General features: G+C 32.3%; 1 protein-coding gene across 1 annotated transcript; it reads left to right on the top strand.

Moving 5' to 3' along the window:
* Nucleotides 1-10,806: 10,806 nt before the first annotated feature.
* On the top strand, nucleotides 10,807-19,057 carry LOC138339133 (uncharacterized). The gene is made up of 4 exons (XM_069290456.1): nucleotides 10,807-11,028; nucleotides 11,172-11,300; nucleotides 11,408-11,590; nucleotides 18,800-19,057. Exons 1-4 carry the CDS (start codon nucleotides 11,020-11,022, stop codon nucleotides 18,821-18,823), a joined length of 345 nt encoding a protein of 114 aa, XP_069146557.1. The 5' UTR covers nucleotides 10,807-11,019; the 3' UTR covers nucleotides 18,824-19,057.
* The last annotated feature ends 958 nt before the right edge of the window (nucleotides 19,058-20,015 follow it).

Here is a 20,015-nt window from a genome sequence, read left to right as displayed (position 1 = left end):
CTTAAGCATTGCTTTTCATCCCCACAAAGATGGACAAAAGAAATGTACTATCAAGACCTTAGAAGATATATTGAGAGCTTGTGTGATAAACTTTAAAGATAATTTGGATGATCACATACCTCTCATTGATTTCCCTTTCAACAGCATCTACCATTCGATCTTCCAACTGGCTCCCTATTAAGCTCTTTATGGGAGAAGACACAGATTTCTTATTGGGTGGTTTGTAGTTGGTGAAGCAGGGTTGAAAGATTATATCTAGTTCAACAATCTATGGATAAGGTGAAAGTGATTCAAGAGAGATTGAAGACAACACAAAGTCTCCAAAAGTCCTACGCAGATGTTAGGAGACGACCCTTAGAGTTTGAGGTGGATGATTGGGTATATCTGAAAGTTTCACCTATGAAGGGTGTTATGAGGTTTTGTAATAAGGGGAAACCTAGTTCTTGGTATATTGTTCGTTAAAGAATCTCAAAAAGAGTTGTCAATGTTTCATATGAATTGAAGTTACCCCAACAATTAGCAGCATTTCATGCGGTATTCCATGTGTCTATGTTGAAGAAATTCTTGGGTGATCTTTCACTGATTATACCAATTGAAAATGTTGGGATGAAAGGTAGCTTATCCTATGAAGAGGTTCAGGTTTAGATTTTAGATCGTCAAGATCGCAAGTTGAGGACTAAGGAAGTTGCATCAGTTAAGGTCCTTTGGAGGCACCAATTCGTTGAAGAAACGGCTTAGGAAGCTGAGGAGGATATGAAGAAGAGATATCCACAACTGTTTGAATCTGGAGAGAATGCAGATTAAGGTATAAAATTCTCTTCTTTGCGCTTTATAATGGTTGTGATTAAGAGTGTTGTTATTTTCTTTTGTTGTTGAGAGTAGAAATGATATTACTATCCTTAACTTAGTGAAAGAGTTCTCATTAGAGGACTTATGTTTCCAAGGGGGAGATATTGTAACATCTTGTAACTTGAAATAAATAAGAATAATCTAAGAGACCAAGAATAAATTTTTTTGAAATAAATAGGGAAATCTGGAAAATTTCCAGATTTTAAATGTGAGATTTTGGTCATTTTCAAAAGGTCATCTCTTCCACCTCAAGAAGAGTTATAGTGAGTTAATTATATGGTTGTAAAGACCTTGGGAATATCTTTTTAACGGTGCCTAGTTTATGCATTTTCAATGTTGTATTAGGGAGACATGCCTTTTGGAAGTTGGATTGTTGAACTGAGGAAAGTCCAATCCGGATTTTAGTAAAGTAGTCTTTTCACCCTATTATTTCCTAATTTGTTTTATTGGTTTATTAGGGGTAAAACCAAGTCCTTATTCAGTTTTAGCAAAGTTGAGAACGCTTAGGGCTTTGGAGTAAAGAGGAGAGAAGCAGAAGATCAAGAATGCTTCAAGAACGCCAAGAATTATTGTGTGGATTTCGTCAGAGGTGATATCTTTAAGGTATGTGCACACATTGACATGTTTAATTCAGAAAGTTTGGTATTGATATAATAATGAATCTTGAAGTTCTTGATGAACAATTGTTGAATACTTGTTAATAGAGCTGTAGCGAACCTTTAGTTGTTTTGGTTCGTGTTTCCAAGCTGTTTTACGAGTCTAAAATATTGAGTATTGAGTATATTAGTGATCCTAATTATTTGTGGGAAGATCCATAGAAGTATGGGATGTTTAGAGTTGAAAATTTGAGAAGAAAAGTTGGAAAACCCGTTTGATAGGCCTTGGGGATCCGCACCTACCAGAGACCCTCAGGACAAACATTGTATGTCAGGTTCTGGCATGCTGTGCCAGCCTGAACGCCCGAGGACAGTGCCTTTTTGTACTAGTTATTATGTGACGTACCTATTATTTCTAGTTTATTTCAACACTCTAAAGTACATCTAAACCTTATGAAATCGTCCATAAATGTGAGATCATCAATTTTTGAATACATAATCCAATTCAAGGAAGGTTAAGATCAATGTCCAAAGAGTTAAGATTCGAGTCTAAAAGTTGACAAGCAAGTCAAATAGATTTCTTAATGTTTTCAAGAGTCTTAAACAAACATTTTTACTTTGCTTTGAGGCTCAATATACAAGTTGAGCAAAGAGTAAATAGTTGAGTATAAATCTTAAAAGTTATAAAGGAACTAAGTATTCCCTAGAGTTAGTTTCAAATAAAGCTAAGAGAAAAGAGTGAGTTCATTTCTCAAAATATATAAGGTAGCTAAGTAGTCCCTAAAAGTTACAAATGTTTTCACATTTTGAGAAAGAGAGGAAGCTAGACTTGCATAGAGCATTTGGCTAGTTTTGGAAAATAGAACTATGATTTCCAAGAGAGATTTTAAACCTAAGTTTGAGAAATTATCTAAAATCATAGAAGAAGTTGTTTTATAAACATATGAGCTAAGTATTTTTGAGTAGTATTAAGCACCAATATGGGGACGTGAATTCATATCAACTCAAGTCCCCATAAACCATGGCCAACATGAACAGATAAAGGGTCATAATTTGTAGATGATTCCTTAGTGTTTTAGCATAGACTAGTGGATATACTTAGTAGTTCATGTTCTATACAGGCGACAAGGTATAGAGCGGTCTTTTTGCAACGTAAGGTAAGACATTGTACCATCGATTTGGCTCATAGTGATGGTTGTCAGTTAGAGAATCTCAGACAAAAACTATATTACTTTTCTATATAACTAAAGTTGAGTTTATTATTGCACTACTTTTAATCAACTAAGTGTTTACACTATATTTGTAAGCTTTATATATTGCATGTGTCTTTACTGCTTTGCTTTGAGTTATGACTTCTTGAGTTGAGCAAAGGTAAGTTCAATTTTAAATCCTTTTAAGATTTGTAGTTGTTGTTTAGCTTTCCAACTCGCTTACTCGTACATTCAATGAATTAATTCTTGTTGTCCTGCATCGTCTTATGATACAGACACATGTAACTGGAATCAACATCCAGCACCTTTTTGATCCAGCTTGAGTATTCACAATCAGTGGTTAGCCTCCTTGCATTTCAGAGGACTCTTTAATTGCTTTTCTTTCATATTTTCTGTATATAATGTTGTGAGTTTTTTCTAACATTCATCTTAATAGTAGTAAAGGCTTCATAGACAGATAGATAGTCAGTTCAGTTTTAGTCTCTTTTATATTACATTTCAGTTGTTTTAACTTTGAGACTTGAGTGTCGTTTTAACGAAGATAATTATTTAAAGTATTTGTTCATGAGAATGTTCCAGCTTTATACTACAGTAAAGTCAAGTCTTACATTGAATTAAGTAATTTAGACCAAGGGTTTGCTCAAGGACAACAATGGTCGTTGGGTGTCGTCCACGTACAAGGTGTAGTGTCCAGATGTGACACTTTTCCAAGCCAAAAGTTTTCCTCATCGCTTTATATATCGACGGAACCTAGTCATTATAATAGATACCAATTTAACCATCTATAATGACCCTCAAAAGAAAATAGGACAAACTATACATTTGGATTTGTTCCATGAGTTATTACAATGTTAAATGAATGAAGAATAGCTTATTAGGTCAGTTTTAAAGAGTTTAGAAGTCGAAAGTCAAAGAATGACCAAGACGTTCAGAAACTAGTGTTATTTGTGATAGTGTGCCTTGGAATGTTTTATATGTTTTAGTGTATTGTTTGATGTCTGAAATGAGTTGAAGGGACCCTAGAATCTATATTGTCATGATTAGGGTTGAAATGTTTGGTTATGACTCCCCAAGGACCACCCTAAACGTTGTCCCTGAAGATGCAAAAACAACACTAATTGATGAACCTAATGACAGCTGGTAGATTAATTGTCGCCCCGTTAAAAGGAGGCGTGGCTCCACACTTTGACCAAAATGCCGACAGCTGTATGACTCCGTCAACCCATTTGCAGTCCGTGGATTTGGAGCGTTGTTTGGGACCTGCAAAGTTTGCAGAGTTCCAGCCAATCTAGAGGTGAATCGGTAAATTCACCACACGTCCTAATTAAGTCGGAGAATGTTATTTTAGGTGTATTAAAGTATTTTAAGTTATTTATAAACGTACACCTACTTTTAGACTTCACTTTTCAAAATCAAAACCCCACTCCCAAGTAAAACACTCTCAAGACTCCATGGAAGCTTGAAATCAAGTTGAAGCTAGGATTGAAGAAATCTCTTGATTAATCCATGATATTTCATGAATTATACACTAAAAGGGTATTGTAATAAAACCTTGATTCTTCTCTCATTCAAGGAGCCAATCCAAAGTCTTTTAAAAAAAATTCAAAATCCTAAAAGTTCCTTTTTCTAATTCTAAGAAAGGGTTCTTGCATTAAAAGGTTTTAATGGATGAATTATGATGTTTTCCATGTCAATTGATGGTTTTATGATAATAAATCTCCATGGACCCATGATGATCCTAATTCTCTAATTTTGGCTTATGAGTGGGTTCGATGAATGTGTTTGGATATTGTTAAAATTGTATTTATACTAAGTTAATTATTGTTTTTACTGCCACTTAGGCTTAATTATGATAAATTGTTGGAGAATTGAGAAAATGTGATGAAGTCTTGGATGAACGGTAAGTTGAGCAAAATTGTCTAGTTTTTATTGAATTGATCTTGTGTGGTATGGTCCACTTATGGTTGCGATGTTTACCTAATGTATATGAATGTATAAGTGAATTTTGATTATGTCCTTGAAGGCATTGAATTTGAATTAAATTGATGTTATGAATTATAGGCATATGGATGTTTTATGAAGTTATGAATGCGTATCTTGAAGATAATATATCTAATCGAAGTATAATATGAATGTGAAGTAAGATTGTGTATGGATGATGATGAATGTGGTATTATCATGTTTAGAAGTAAATGTTAAGAATGACAGTGGTTATGTGAAAGGTTTTCTCACATATAGTCACACAAACAATGAATGAATGAATGAAGCTAATGACAATGTGATGAACGGGAGTCTATTATAAAGTTCTCTCAAAGTTCCCAAGAACTCTAATGAACGAATGTCGGACTTAGGGGTGACACTCTTACTGAGTAGAGATGTAGTATCTAGTAGCAACCTCTCTATTCCTAAGATATTTCTAATGAATGAATGATAGGTTGAAAGTTGGATACTCTTCATGAATTTAGATGTAGTATTCAAAAGTAACCTCTAGAGATGAGTACTCTTCGTGAGTTGAGATTTATTACTTTGTAGCAATCTCTTAAGCTATAGCTAATGCCTTTCTTAACTACGTGGGGTTTTAACTTAGCAAAGAGAGGATTTTACAAAGGGGTGGATACTCTTCGTGAGTTGAGATATAATATCAAATATACCTCTTGAGATGGGTACTCTTCGTGACTTGAGGTGTAGCACATAGAAGCAATATTCTTATCCCATAACCATGTTCCCGCATAGGATTAGCTATTAGTGTTCGATGTAAAGGCTAAATGAATGACTCTACCTTAGGCAAGTGGGCATCCCTCATCCGGTAGGCATTAATACCGTTATTCCAAGTCAAGCTCTCACGGTCTATGTCGGTTAAATCTATCTCTCACAAATGAATGTAATGAACTAGGTCTTCCTAAGAGTGTAATACTTAGGGTAGGTAGAGGAATGTGACGCCATCTATGCATTGCACAAGTAGACATTTGGAAAGAGTCTTGGTGTGTCCTTGTAATGTTAATGAATGAATGGGTTCTATATAATGTATATGAAGCATGTTGACATTATGCCTATTATTAATGAAACATGTTTATCTTGAGTATAATGTTAATGAAGGTTATGTAAATGATGAAATGTGATGTACCTAGTCTAGGGTGATTCCGAAGGAGCACTAAGTGGAAGTAGTAATATGGGATGCCACTTTCAACATGTACTAGTGTAACCTCGGTTTGTCTTAGAGGATGGTCCTTGTATTTAGTTCTTAAATGTATGTATGTTTCCTCTAATAATGAATGTTTACTTGTTGAGTTGAAATGAAGTATCATTGTCTTTGGTAGTCTTAAGGATTACTTAGGTATGTATTGAAGAGGTTGTATGGAGGGTCTCTTCATGTTTTACCTAGGTGGGTCTTAGGATAACTTTGGATAGGAGAGTATAAATTATTAATCGGTTACTTAAGTGAAATGCATATATGTTGAGAATCATGGAAGTATTAATTTATATGTTAAATGATGACTTATATGATGTCTTCTACACTTGATTCATGAGGTTTTATCGAAATAGCATGAAAAACATTTTTCAACTAAAATGACCTCTTTAAAGCATGTTTTTGGATAATACCACCTAGTACATTAATTGTACTAACTCCACATTCTTCTCTACTTCTACAAGCGTAGGTGGTTGCAAGTGAGGAGTTCTAGATTGATGCTTGGGAAGTAGATTCCACTCAAGATTGGTATGTCCTCATACTATCGAGGACATGAATTATGTTTGTAGTTATTTTTTTTCATTAAATACATTGTATAAGACTTAATCTTTCTTTCAATGTAAAGGGTCATGACCCTATGAGGATAACTTTTGTCTAAGATTTCTTGTGATGATGAGACCTAGTTTCTTACGTTTTATGAAAGAGTTTACCTTATATTGTGAAAAGTTTTTATTTCGCACTAATTTACATACCTATGCTATGAATTAAAGCTAATAGGCTTTTACAAGACCACCGAGAGGTCAAGTACTCCATGTGACGCCTATGGGGTACTCTTCGATTGTTACACCATCACTCGCTCCCTAGAGAAAAACTTAGGAAAAATTAGTTAAGAAAGAAATGGAGTAGTATCTGAATCGACAAACAATACTTTTGTCGCATGTGTTTCTCGGCTTCCTAAGTAGCTTCCTATCCTGGAGGATGCTCTATTAAATCTTCATCGAATCAATCTCCTTTCTTCTCAACTTATGCACATCAAGATCAAGAATTGCAATCGATTCCTCCTTATATAGGAGGTCCTTGTCTAACACAATTGAGTCTCATTTAATGATGTAATACTCATCACCATGATATCTCTTCAACATGGACAAATGAAATACCAGGTGAACACTCGATAGGTTATGAGGTAAATTTAATCTATAAGCCACTCTCCCTACACATTCAAGAACCTCAAAAGGACCAATATATCACAGACTTAGCTTACTATTTTGCGAAATCTCATAACCCCTTTAGGGTGATACCTTACGAAAGAACATTCTCACCTATCTTAAATGTTATGTCTCTTACCTTATGATAAACATAATTCTTCTGTCTACTTTGCTCTGTTAGAAGCTTAGCTTGAATAATCTATATCACAGAGTCATCATGAAGTTTCTAGAAGGTTAAACCGTCTCTAGTAAATCTGCCATAAATTTTATTCCAAACTCAGTTTGATGTATACTTGGTTGAGTTGCCAAGAAAGCTCTTAGACTTTAATTTTTTATGTTCTTGGTCACTTAATCTTAATATTCTAAATGATATGGTCGATTGAAGTTTACCTTTCTAAGGACTCTTGCAAATTTTACGACGGAAGTGTTCTGAACCCTGCTTTGTGTTAGAGGTCCCTTGTCAACCTAAATCACTTATAATACCCTAGCTACACTTGTTAAAGCACCTTTAAACATGCTATCAAGTAGGACATTATCTAGTTTAGGATCTTATACTTATGGTGAATGATTCAGAATCTAAGAGTAGAGTTATGTGGTATTACAACCATACTTTTGTTTCTCTAGAATGTGACACTACGAACAACCATATTAGGGTTGTAGGTTGATTAATTCTGGGTTATCAAAAGAATAGAAAGAGACCATAATTTCATAAATTTTGATTGAGATCATAACGTGTTGTAACTTTACATAGACCCGTCAAGATGAGATGCTCAATTATGGTACTAACAATAATAATGACCTAACTCCTCTCATTGATGATAAATTTTTGTTGCTTGGCTCTCAATTGTTTCCTAATTAATTCTAGTTGTTTATAATTTGAGTCAATAAGTTGTGCTTTATAACCATCTAAAGTTAATGAAATAATTCTCTCTAATTTTGTTAAGCCAAGAATTACTTGAACATAGTTTGTAGTAATCCTTTTTGAGAAGATACATTTCTATATTATCTTTGACGCAACACGAGATTATTTTATAAAGTGTTTTGTGTTCGTCATGCATCAAAAAAATTATTAGAAATTATATGATCTATGTTGTAAATTTCATAAATATATATCACAAATAAATAACTTGACTTTAAGCGAATTTCAACTCATATAGTATGTATTAACTGATAAATTATACGAGCTTAATTTTTAAAAAGGTATAATGTATCTAAAGCAAGATTAAGTGTTTAAAAGGTATAGTGTATCTACAGTGAATTTTCTGAAATAAGTAAATATTAGATACTTACTGTTCAACTGTAAAATTTTGACTATTGATAATCTCAGAACATGACAACAATTAAATTGTAGCTTAATGTTTCACATAAAAAGAGAAATTCTGATTAATTATTATATTACCTGCATCCTAAAGCAATAAATAATAAATTGAGCATATTTAAATTCCTCTTTTAAAAAACGTCCAAATATGAGAAATACAATTATCATTCTTTCAAAAGAGCATATTCAACATAAATGATTATATTAATTGTGACCTCATTCGTATTCAATTTACTTTCTCTCTTTATATATATACACACACTCAACTCTCAACCCATCTTCTTCTCATTCTTGAGATTTATGTTGAATAAATTTTATTTCATCACATTATGGCTTCCTCAGATCTGGAATTAAACACTTGTCGTGAAATAGTTCCGTATGTGCCAAGAATTAGTGGTGCTCCAGTTATGGTACATTTCCGTTTAACTATAATACTGGCTCAATATTTTTTTATTTGTTCTTTGAGATGCATTAATCATTTGAACAATCTTTGTATTAGGTTTTTTAGTTTTACTTTTTTCGAAGATACAAAAGTTCTTCAGATACTTTTAAGAGGACTATTTATTAATTCTTATGTTTTTCTTAATATTTTCTTACCTGATATTCATTTTACTATTGAAAGTTGCTAAAACATTTTAGTATTGATAATTGAGAAGACAAAATATTTATGAAATTTGAGAAAACACATTTTATTTCATCAATTTATTTAAATAATTTAATACTAGAGAATAGGTTCAAGTTGGAATCCTTTTTTTCTTTTAAGATAATGAAACTTGTGTGTATTCTTTATAGGTTCTACAAAAGCAAATTGATAACACAAAATTCATACTAGAACCCACTCCCATATCAAGTCAGCCAATACAAGTATGATTTTTACAACTTTATTCATTATTTATTACCATGTTGGTTCCTTTAATTTTCCTACAATATCTTTAATTTCTAGTTCCTCTTCCTTCCTAGTTAGGGATTTTTTTGCATTTAATAACACTGAAGTTTTGTTGCATTTGGTCTTTGTGACATATAGTTTGTATTTTAAAACTAAAAATAAATTAAACGAAGCAATTACACTATATATACTCGATAGACATACCCTTCAGCTGTGTGAGAAAGGGTCAAATACACCCCCTCTATAGATTTTGCTTCATCTGGAATGAAGGATTTTATTTAGATTTTTAGTTACCTCAGTCCAAAAGGATATAGCTACTTAGTTATGTAATGATAGGAGTATATATGTATGCTTGTTTATAAACGATAGTGTATTCAATATTAATTAACAATATTGGTGGGTATATCAAGCTTGTTAACACAAATTTTATATTAATGAAGTCGGGATTATTAATTTGTATTGATATAAAAAAATTATTTCACATCTAAATGTATATCATGGAATTGATTTTAATATTAATGCAAAATTAAAAGAATACAATTAATAGATTATCTGATAAACTAAGTCTTGTCATACTTATTTGTTAACAGAAGACATTATTCGAGCATATAGAATAGTTTTTTTCATATTCAAATATGGTCTCTTTTGTTCTGTATTGAGAATAATTTGTATTGAAAAATTATTAAATTTTTTCTGAAACATGATTGTGAAAGTGAGGAGCAGATATCTAGTACGTTTTATTTGACATGAAAATAAAGAATTATATGTGGAAAAAGAATAAAATATTGACACACTTGAACTTTATAGAAATTCTACCATTTCATGCAATTGTCTTAGTTTGTTGTTGAGCAAAAATCTTTCTCCCTTAATCAGATAGATGTAACCTTGATTTTTACTTCTACTGCTTAGAAATGATACATTTAAATATTTTAAAATAATATAACTGTAGATTGTTTTTTTTTTCATTTTTAGTAATTAAACATTAACATATTTTCTTATTTGCAGAACGACGTTGAAACAATCACAATACCCCAAAGATTGGCTAGGAAGAAGAGAAGTCTAGTTACTACCAAAGCCATAGAAAATACTTTGGTTGACTTTGTAATTGTACCTTATGAAGGTGCAACAAATCTCTATAATATTAAACTAAAAAAGGTTAGTATATTTGATTACTAAGACATTATTTGAAAATACACTAATATTATTAGACATTTCCACAGGAGCATCATTTGTTTAACTATTTTACTATTACTATGTTGAATGTTAATAAAAAAAGACGTATAATATAACATAACATGAAAAATTAGTTAAAATCAAGATGATTATTATATTAAAACGTTGTAGATCAGTTGTTTAGTAGATGAAGAGGTCAGAATATTTTAATATTTCATTATGTTCTAAAATAATAGAATGAAGACCAGGAAAGTGATTCATACGGACTTAATAGCAATTATTTGACATGCTACATGGATGGAAAGCTGAAAGGAGACCACGTCAAAATGTAATATGTGAAACGGTAATATAAATTCTGTTATAATTTTTTTCCTTCTATTTGAATATTTTGTTTTTCTACTTTCGTAAAGTACACACACATTTATCAATTTTTCAAACAACATTTACTTTTTTGAATGAAGGTTTTAGATGAACCTTCAACATTTAAATTTTTTTCTGTCATTCTTTACGATTGAAATTTCGTGATAGTTATTCGCAATGGAATTATAATTTAAGTGCACTTAAATTTCTCTTTTCTCTGTTCTTTAAACTAAAATGATTAAGGTATCATTTCTTTTTTATATTTCAAAAACTATCAAAGGGGGTTTTGGTGATTTCAGTTATCACTTATTTGGTAATATTTTTTTTTTGTTTCCTTGAAATGTAATTTCTGTATGAAAATTAAGATAATTCGTGTTTGATTGCAGTTTTACTTCCATGAGAGCAAACGTAGTATGTGTCGATCTATTGGGGATGTAAGAAGATATATCTTCAAAGGTTTTGAAAACTTGAAAGTAGATGTTCATCGAGAAACCAATGTAGTAATCGAGTCAATGGTAAGTTACTACATTATTGATATTTACACAACGGTAACTACAACCCTCTTGTTAAGGAATCATGACAATTACATTAATTTTACAAAAAAAATCTTATTATATTGAAGGTTGGAGTTATGGAAAACAAATCGAAGAAAAGAAAAGGAGATTCTTCAAACTCTAAGAAGGAAATAGCAGTACAAAAGCGCAAAACAAATGAACAGCACAATATAGATAAGAGTGAGACTCCGAAGTTTCTTGATGATGTTTGGAACAATCTTATGAACATGGATGAGCTACACAACAATCAGGTAACTTTTGTTAAGACAACTATTACGAATTGTGGCTATACAAAAATACACCACTAAAAAACAAAAATAGATATTCGCACACACAACTTTTGTTGCTAAACATAAAAATCGAAGTGCATCCTATTAAATGAAGGTTGTTTGTTTATATTCATTCTATAACTTGGTCATTGCATTTGCAAATATAGGTATCTAAGTTTGTTGAAACTTTTATATATTTGAAAGAAACTACTTCCTTATATAGATTATGGGTTCCATCGAAAAAATGAAGTAGACAAAATAGTGCACGAGAGTATCGATGAAAAGGAGATCGGTCCATGAACACATAAATACTCTCATTGATGAAGAAAATGTTTAATAAGATGACAAAATAGAAAATTCGATTTAAAGCTTGGAAAAAAAAAAGTAGAAAGAGGGAAGCGTTGGCTATATGATGTCACATTATGAAGATCTCTAGAAAAACCCTTAACTAATACCTTCAATAACTTCACATGAGTTCTTTAATTAGTACTTGCACATTTACTATTATTTAATTTTGTTTGTAAAACACAATAGAACATGAATATATTTCGTTGTTTTCAATGTCCAATTTAGATCTTATGTATGGAACAAATGATTGGTTTCATCTTCATATAAAAACTAGTTTAACATATGCTTCAGATATAGTGTCATATTGATATAAAAATCACTTTTAACTTATGTGTTTCTATTTATGTCTATATCACTTAAAATTTCATATCTTTTCATTTGCGGAAAGATTTTTACAATGTCTTTATCACAAACACCATTTCTCATACCTACTGTGAGGTAGGTATATCGTTTTTTTAATATTTGTAATTTGAAGTTCGATTTTAAACTTTTCTGAAATTTCCTTTACTCATAATCTTCATAGGTATGTTATTTTATCCATAAGAGGTTGAAACTGGACCTACATTTTGACAAACACTCTAATTATACTTTACATCCTTCTATTTAGTTAGAAATTTAAAGAGTGATCCAAAACAATAAATTAAATTGGAATAGTGGTAGTTTAGTAGATCTAGTCTTGGTCTTTGTTAAGTAGTTCCCTAAATTTAATCAAGTTCTATTAGTGTTGCTACATATTTGGGTATATGAACTTTATTTTAGGAGTAGTTATTTATATCTTAGTATATAAATCATGTGGAATATTTTGTTATTTACATAATTATTGAAAAGCTATATACACAACGGAAGCATAACAATATCATATGACATACATGAATAATAGACAACAAATAGTTTAATCTAGAACATATATAATCATTCTAGACTCAAAACAAAAATTCATTCAAGGTTTAAAAGAACTATATTTATACACCTTTCTTCCTAGTCTAAGCATAAGGAAATACCATGTATTTCCTTAGAATAGAAAGACATGTACATCTCTCTTTCTCTACCAAAGAAATTTCAAGTCCTTCTTCCTATCCTTAGAATAGACAAAGTGATATACTTCACCCTTTCCTCTTAAAAAGAGTTGATGCACAATTCTCCCTTTACGTAGGATAAAAATAGATACATACTTCTTCCTTTTCCCTTTAGAATTAATATTGATATCTAGTTTAATATGGTCATGGTATAGACCACGTAATTATATGCGGAGACTTTCTATTATGAAAATAATTTCAAATTATTCATTTGAATTATTCTTACTGAAGTAAGTTAAAAATTATTCCAATACAAATTCATTATTACACTCCTTTATTTATATTTAGAAATTACCCATTAAACACATAAGTAATTCTTCATGTTACAAATATAATACTACTTAATAAATTAAATAGTCGGCGAACTTCATTAAAAGCTCAATTTACTTTCGAGCACTGCTTAATTTATTTCATGTGTCAGATTCATATATCTACTTGCAAGGTTTGACATGATAAAAAAAAATTTAGCTTCTTAAAAAGTAAAATCATCAATCTCTACTTCGAGAATGGGTTCCGTCAACTAACTTTTTATTTCACCTATATATATTCTCATCATCCAATCTCTGCTGTGAGCTAAGACTTGAACCATCCTTCATAGTGAGTGAGTTTTTGCCAAGAAATTTAAAATTCATTAAGTATTAAGATGAGTAGGTGGCACCTTGAGTTCAAAAAAGAACTCAATTGAAAATAAGAAAAATCTGAAATTTGGAGAGTTAAGCTAAGTATGAGTTTTGGGTCAACTTCAAACGACCATGACTCGCACATGATGACTTATGTAGCACTCCGGAATTTCCATGACTTAAAATAGAGTGTCACCTATTAAATAATGATTTAAATGACGTTTACAGCCCTATATTAAAGTATTAAACTCAGTTAGAAAAGTTTAGAGCTAATACGACAAAGAAAGAACTTGACATCCAGAAACTAGTAATTTGAACTAGTAGACGTCCTTATGTTTAATGAAGGTTTGAGTGTGTCAAATGAAGTCCTAAACTTGTAAAAAGACTTTGTATAGGTAAAATATATTACAAAGGGTCAAAAGGTTTGATAATGACTCACCAAAGACCTCCTGAGGGGTCCTTGAGGAGGACCCGAACATTGTCGAGCAAGCTTGCAAAGAAGGTTCCGACAGCAAAGATTTAGCATCTACCTCGCGTCGTGCAGCCAACAAAAAGAGGGCAAAAATTTCCCCTGAGATGCGGGACCTACACAAGGTCCACTGCCTCAAATTGGATTTTCAAAAAATAAATGTGAAATTGCCCCCGCGATGCGCAGCCACTTCCCTGATTCTTTTGCATTGTTTTAAGGCAATTCAACTTCACAAAAAGACCCATTTAAGTGAGGGGTATTTTTGATATTTTAGTGGATTAGTTTATAATGGTATTAGGTAAGTTTTAAACCACTTTCACGCACTCTAAATCATAATTAACAAATCTCTCTCATCTCTCTCAAAACTCTCTCTAATCAACCCCCATTGAAGAACAACAAAAGCTTGTGGAAGAAGACGAAGACTCCAAGGTTATATATTTAAATTCATGGAATAATCTTCAATAAGTTATGATTTATTCACTCTTGGTATTCTTTTCCCCAAGAGGTTCTTTCAAAGATGATTTTCAACAATTTAATTCCTAGGGTTTTTACTCTACAAACGGGTTTTCTTCCAAACTTGAGATTTATGAATAATGATGAAAAACTATGATTTTCTATGGTTAATTAAGTATATATTTCTTGGGTAATTGATATGTAATATTGTGTTTTCGTGTGAATCATATTCATTCTCTAAATAATGGCTTCAAGTATGTTATATCTATCACTTATTGTCACGTAAATGTTGGGATTGGAACTATAACTTGAATGAACTCGTAATTGATCCCTTTCCCTTAACCCTAACTATGAGTTTGTCTTGTAAATGACTAGAATGGTTGGATTGGATATGTTATTGTGAAATTCACTATATTATTGAATGATTTTGATGAATTGGTGAAGATTCTTTGAAGCAATAGGTAAGTCTTCTAAAATCATGATTTCTATATTTTGTTGATGTTGGCCTATAAATTGATGTATGATGTTGCTATATATTTATGTGGTCTATAAATATGTTAAATATTGGATAATATTAAAGACATGATAATGCAAGTTTATGATGTTTATCTTGTATGTCTTACACACTATGATTATAATATGTTAATCTCACAAATGAAGATTGTGATGAAAGGAAATTCCCATCCAAACCTAAAGAGCTTATGATCATGTTTATGCGAGGAGTTAATATCCTATGGCCTAGGATAAGTTTTATGATAAATGATGATTTTAAGGTTATTCCAAAAGAGACTTTAGCTTAGTACCGATGCACTATATATGAGAGGTGTCCCTTTCCAAGTTGGAAGGTAGGTTAACAATGACTTTCATGAGATAGAGGTTGCCATGTAATGTGGGACTATGTTCTCTAATATATCTCCTAGTCCATGAACAATATTTCCTCCATAGGAATACTAGCTAGTGGATCCACCTAGAATGCTATGTTCATGTTTTTGTTCTACCTTGGCAAGTAGACTTCCTTCTTTCTTGTGGGATTTCATGACACCAGATTCCATGTTTAGCTCATATTGTGTTATGTCTATTAAGGTGATTGTTTCCTCAAGTAAAATGAAAGACTAGTAAATGGACATTGAATAAGGTGACTTGAGACGTCTACTTGGTAGGGGTATGCGACTCTACTTAGACATTGCACAAGTTGACTCTAAGAAAAATCCTAGGAGATCGTTCTTATGTAATATGATAGTATGAAATGTATAATGTCATGATGTATGATTTTACTAATATGATGTTTGTTATGTTGATGAACATGTTATTTGTCTATATTGCTCTATGTGAGATGACTACTTATGATGTAAGTTGTATGAAGCAAAGCATTACTTGTGGTCTCCTATCTTGTTTACTTGAGTGTGTGGAGTTATGGGGATTCACATGATCATTGAACTTGTAGGCTTGGGATTTGATTATTGGTAAATGTTTTGTAAAAATGTTAATATGACTTTATGATGATATGCCTCTAGTCATGATCATTTGTGATAGTATGCCTTTGCATGTTTTATATGTTTTAGTGTATCGTTTGATGTCTAAAATGAGTTGAAGGGACCCTAAAATCTATATTGTCATGATTAGGGTTGAAACGTTTGGTTATGACTCCCCAAGGACCACCCTAAACATTGTCCCTGAAGATGCCAAAACAGCACTAATTGACGAACCTAATGACAGCTGGTAGATTAATTGTCGCCCCGTTAAAAGGAGGCGCGGCTCCACACTTTGACCAAAATGTCGACAGCTGTATGACCCCGTCAACCCATCTACGGTCCGTGGATTTGGGGCGTCGTTTGGGACCTGCAAAGTTTGTAGAGTTCCGGCAAATCTAGGGGTGAATTGGTAAATTCACCACACGTCCTAATTAAGTCGGAGAATATTATTTTAGGTGTATTAAAGTATTTTAAGTTATTTTATAAACGTAGACCTACTTTTAGACTTCACTTTTCAAAATCAAAACCCCAGTCCCAAGTAAAACTCATTCAAGACTCCATGGAAGCTTGAAATCAAGTTGAAGCTAGGATTGAAGAACTCTCTTGATTCATCCATGATAGTTCATGAGTTATACACTAAAAGGGTATTGTAATAAAACCTTGATTCTTCTCTCATTCAAGGAGCCAATCCAAAGTCTTTTAAAAAAAATTCAAAATCCTAAAAGTTCCTTTTTCTAATTCTAAGAATGGGTTCTTGCATTAAAAGGTTTTAATGGATGAATTATGATGTTTTCCATGTCAATTGATGGTTTTATGATAAAAAATCTCCATGTACCCATGATCATCCTAATTCTCTAATTTTGGCTTATGAGTGGGTTCGATGAATGTGATTGGATATTGTTAGAATTGTATTTATACTAAGTTAATTATTGTTTTCTACTGCCATTTAGGCTTAATTATGATAAATTATTGGAGAATTGAGAAAATGTGATGAAGGGTAAGTTGAGCTAAATTGTCTAGTTTTATTGAATTGATCTTGTGTGGTATGGTCCACTTATGGTTGCGATGTTTACCTGATGTATATGAATGTATATGTGAATTTCGATTATGTCCTTGAAGGCATTGAATTTGAATTAAAGTGATGTTATGAATTATAGGCGTATGGATGTGTTATGAAGTTATGAATGCGTATCTTGAAGATAATATATCTAAACGAAGTATAATATGAATGTGAAGTAAGATTGTGTATGGATGATGATGAATGTGGTATTATCATGTTTAGAAGTAAATGTTATGAATAATAGTGGTTATGTGAAAGGTTTTCTCACATATACTCACACAAACAATGAATGAATGAATGAAGCTAATGACAATGTGATGAATGAGAGTCTATTGAAAAGTTGTCTCAAAGTTCCCAAGAACTCTAATGAACGAATGGCGGACTTAGGGGTGGACACTCTTCCTGAGTAGAGATGTAGTATCTATTAGCAACCTCTCTATTCCTAAGAGATTTCTAATGAATGAATGATAGGTTGAAAGTTGGATACTCTTCATGAATTTAGATGTAGTATTCAAAAGTAACCTCTAGAGATGATTAATCTTCGTGAGTTGAGATGTATTACTTTGTAGCAGTCTCTTAAGCTATAGCTAATGCCTTTCTAAACTACGTGGGGTTTTAACTTAGCATAGAGAGGATTTTACAAAGGGATGGATACTTTTCGTGAGTTGAGATATAATATCAAATATACCTCTTGAGATGGGTACTCTTCGTGACTTGAGGTGTAGCACATAGAAGCAATATTCTTATCCCTTAACCATGTGCCCGCATAGGATTAGCTATTAGTATTCGATGTAAAGGCTAAATGAATGACTCTACCTCAGGCAAGTGGGCATCCCTCATTCGGTAGTCATTAATACCGTCATTCCAAGTCAAGCTTTCACGGTCTATGTCGGCTAAATCTATCCCTCACAAATGAATGTAATGAACTAGATCTCCCTAAGAGTGTAATACTTAGGGTAGGTAGTGGAATGTGACGCCATCTATGCATTGCACAAGTAGACATTTGGAGAGAGTCTTGGTGTGTCCTTGTAATGTTAATGAATGAATGGGTTCTATAAAATGTATATGAAGCATGTTGACTTTATGTCTATTATTAATTAAACATGTTTATCTTGAGTATAATGTTAATGAAGGTTATGTAAATGATGAAATAGGATGTGCCTAGTCTACAGTGATTCCGAAGGAGCACTAAGTGGAAGTAGTAATATGGGATGCCACTTTCAACATGTACTAGTGTAACCTCGGGTTGCCTTAGGGGATGGTCCTTGTATTTACTTCTTAAATGGATGTATGTTTCCTCTAATAATGAATGTTTACTTGTTGAGTTGAAATGAAGTATCATTGTCTTTGGTAGTCTTAAGGATTACTTAGGTGTGTATTGAAGAGGTTGTATGGAGGGTCTCTTCATGTTTTACCTAGGTGGGTCTTAGGATAACTTTGAATAGGAGAGTCTAAATTATTAATCGGTTACTTAAGTGAAATGGATATATGTTGAGAATCATGGAAGTATTAACTTATATGTTAAATGATGACTTATATGATGTCTTCTACACTTGATTCATGAGGTTTTATCAAAATAGCATGAAAAATATTTTTCAACTAAAATGACCTCTTTAAAGCATGTTTTTGCTTAATACCACCTAGTACATTAATTGTACTAACTCCATATTGTTCTCTATTTCTACAAGCGTAGGTGGTTGCAAGTGAGGAGTTCTAAATAAATGCTCTGGAAGTAGATTCCACTCAAGATTGGTATGTCCTCATATGATCGAGGACATGGACTATGTTTGTAGTTATTTTGTTTCATTAAAGACATTGTATAAGACTTAGTATCTTTCTTTCAATGTAAAGGGTCGTGACCCTATGAGGATAACTTTTGTCTAAGATTTCTTGTGATAATGAGACCTAGTTTCTTACGTTTTATGAAAGAGTTTACCTTATATTGTGAAAAGTTTTTATTTCGCACTAATTTTCATACCTATGTTATGAATTAAAGCTAATAGGCTTTTACAAGACCTCCGAAAGGTCAAGTACTCCATGTGACGCCTAGGGGGTACTCTTTGATTGTTATACCATCACTCGCTCCCTAGAGAAAAACTTAGGAAAAATTAGTTAAGAAAGAAATGGAGTAGTATCTGAATCGACAAACAATACTTTTGCCTCATGTGTTTCTCGGCTTCCTAAGTAGCTTCCTATCCTGGAGGATGCTCTATTGAATATTCACCGACTCAATCTCCTTTCTTCTCAACTTATGCACATCAAGATCAAGAATTGCAATCGATTCCTCCTTATATAGGAGGTCCTTGTCTAACACAATTGAGTCTCATTTAATGATGTAATACTCATCACCATGATATCTCTTCAACATGGATAAATGAAATACCGGGTGAACACTCGATAGGTTATCAGGTAAATTTAATCTAAAAGCCACTCTCCCTACACATTCAAGAACCTCAAAGGGACCAATATATCGCAGACTTAGCTTACTTTTTTTGCGAAATCTCATAACCCCTTTAGGGTGATACCTTAAGAACGAACATTCTCACTTATCTTAAATGTTATGTCTCTTACCTTATGATCAACATAATTCTTCTGTCTACTTTGGTCTGTTAGAAGCTTAGCTTGAATAATCTATATCACAGAGTCATCATGAAGTTTCTAGAAGGTTAAACCGTCTCTAGTAAATCAGCCATAAATTTTATTCCAAACTCAGTTTGATGTATACTTGATTGAGTTGCCAAGAAAGCTCTTAGACTTTAATTTTTTAGGTTCTTGGTCACTTAATCTTAATATTCTAAATGATATGGTCGATTGAAGTTTACCTTTCTAAGGACTCTTGCAAAATTTTACGATGGAACTGTTCTGAACCCTGCTTTGTGTTAGAGGTCCCTTGTCAACCTAAATCACTT

Source organism: Solanum lycopersicum, chromosome 10 (genome assembly GCF_036512215.1).
Source record: "Solanum lycopersicum chromosome 10, SLM_r2.1".
Taxonomy (NCBI): Eukaryota; Viridiplantae; Streptophyta; class Magnoliopsida; order Solanales; family Solanaceae; genus Solanum; species Solanum lycopersicum.
Note: the sequence above shows the minus strand (reverse complement) of the source record. Positions and strands in the feature narration are given on the sequence as shown.

Bases quoted from the DNA above. Each gene is read 5' to 3' on its own strand.
- LOC138339133 (XM_069290456.1), top strand. The intron at 11,301-11,407 runs GTAAGTTACTAC...ATTATATTGAAG, and splicing joins ATGTAGTAATCGAGTCAATG to GTTGGAGTTATGGAAAACAA. The intron at 11,591-18,799 runs GTAACTTTTGTT...CTACAAGCGTAG, and splicing joins ATGAGCTACACAACAATCAG to GTGGTTGCAAGTGAGGAGTT.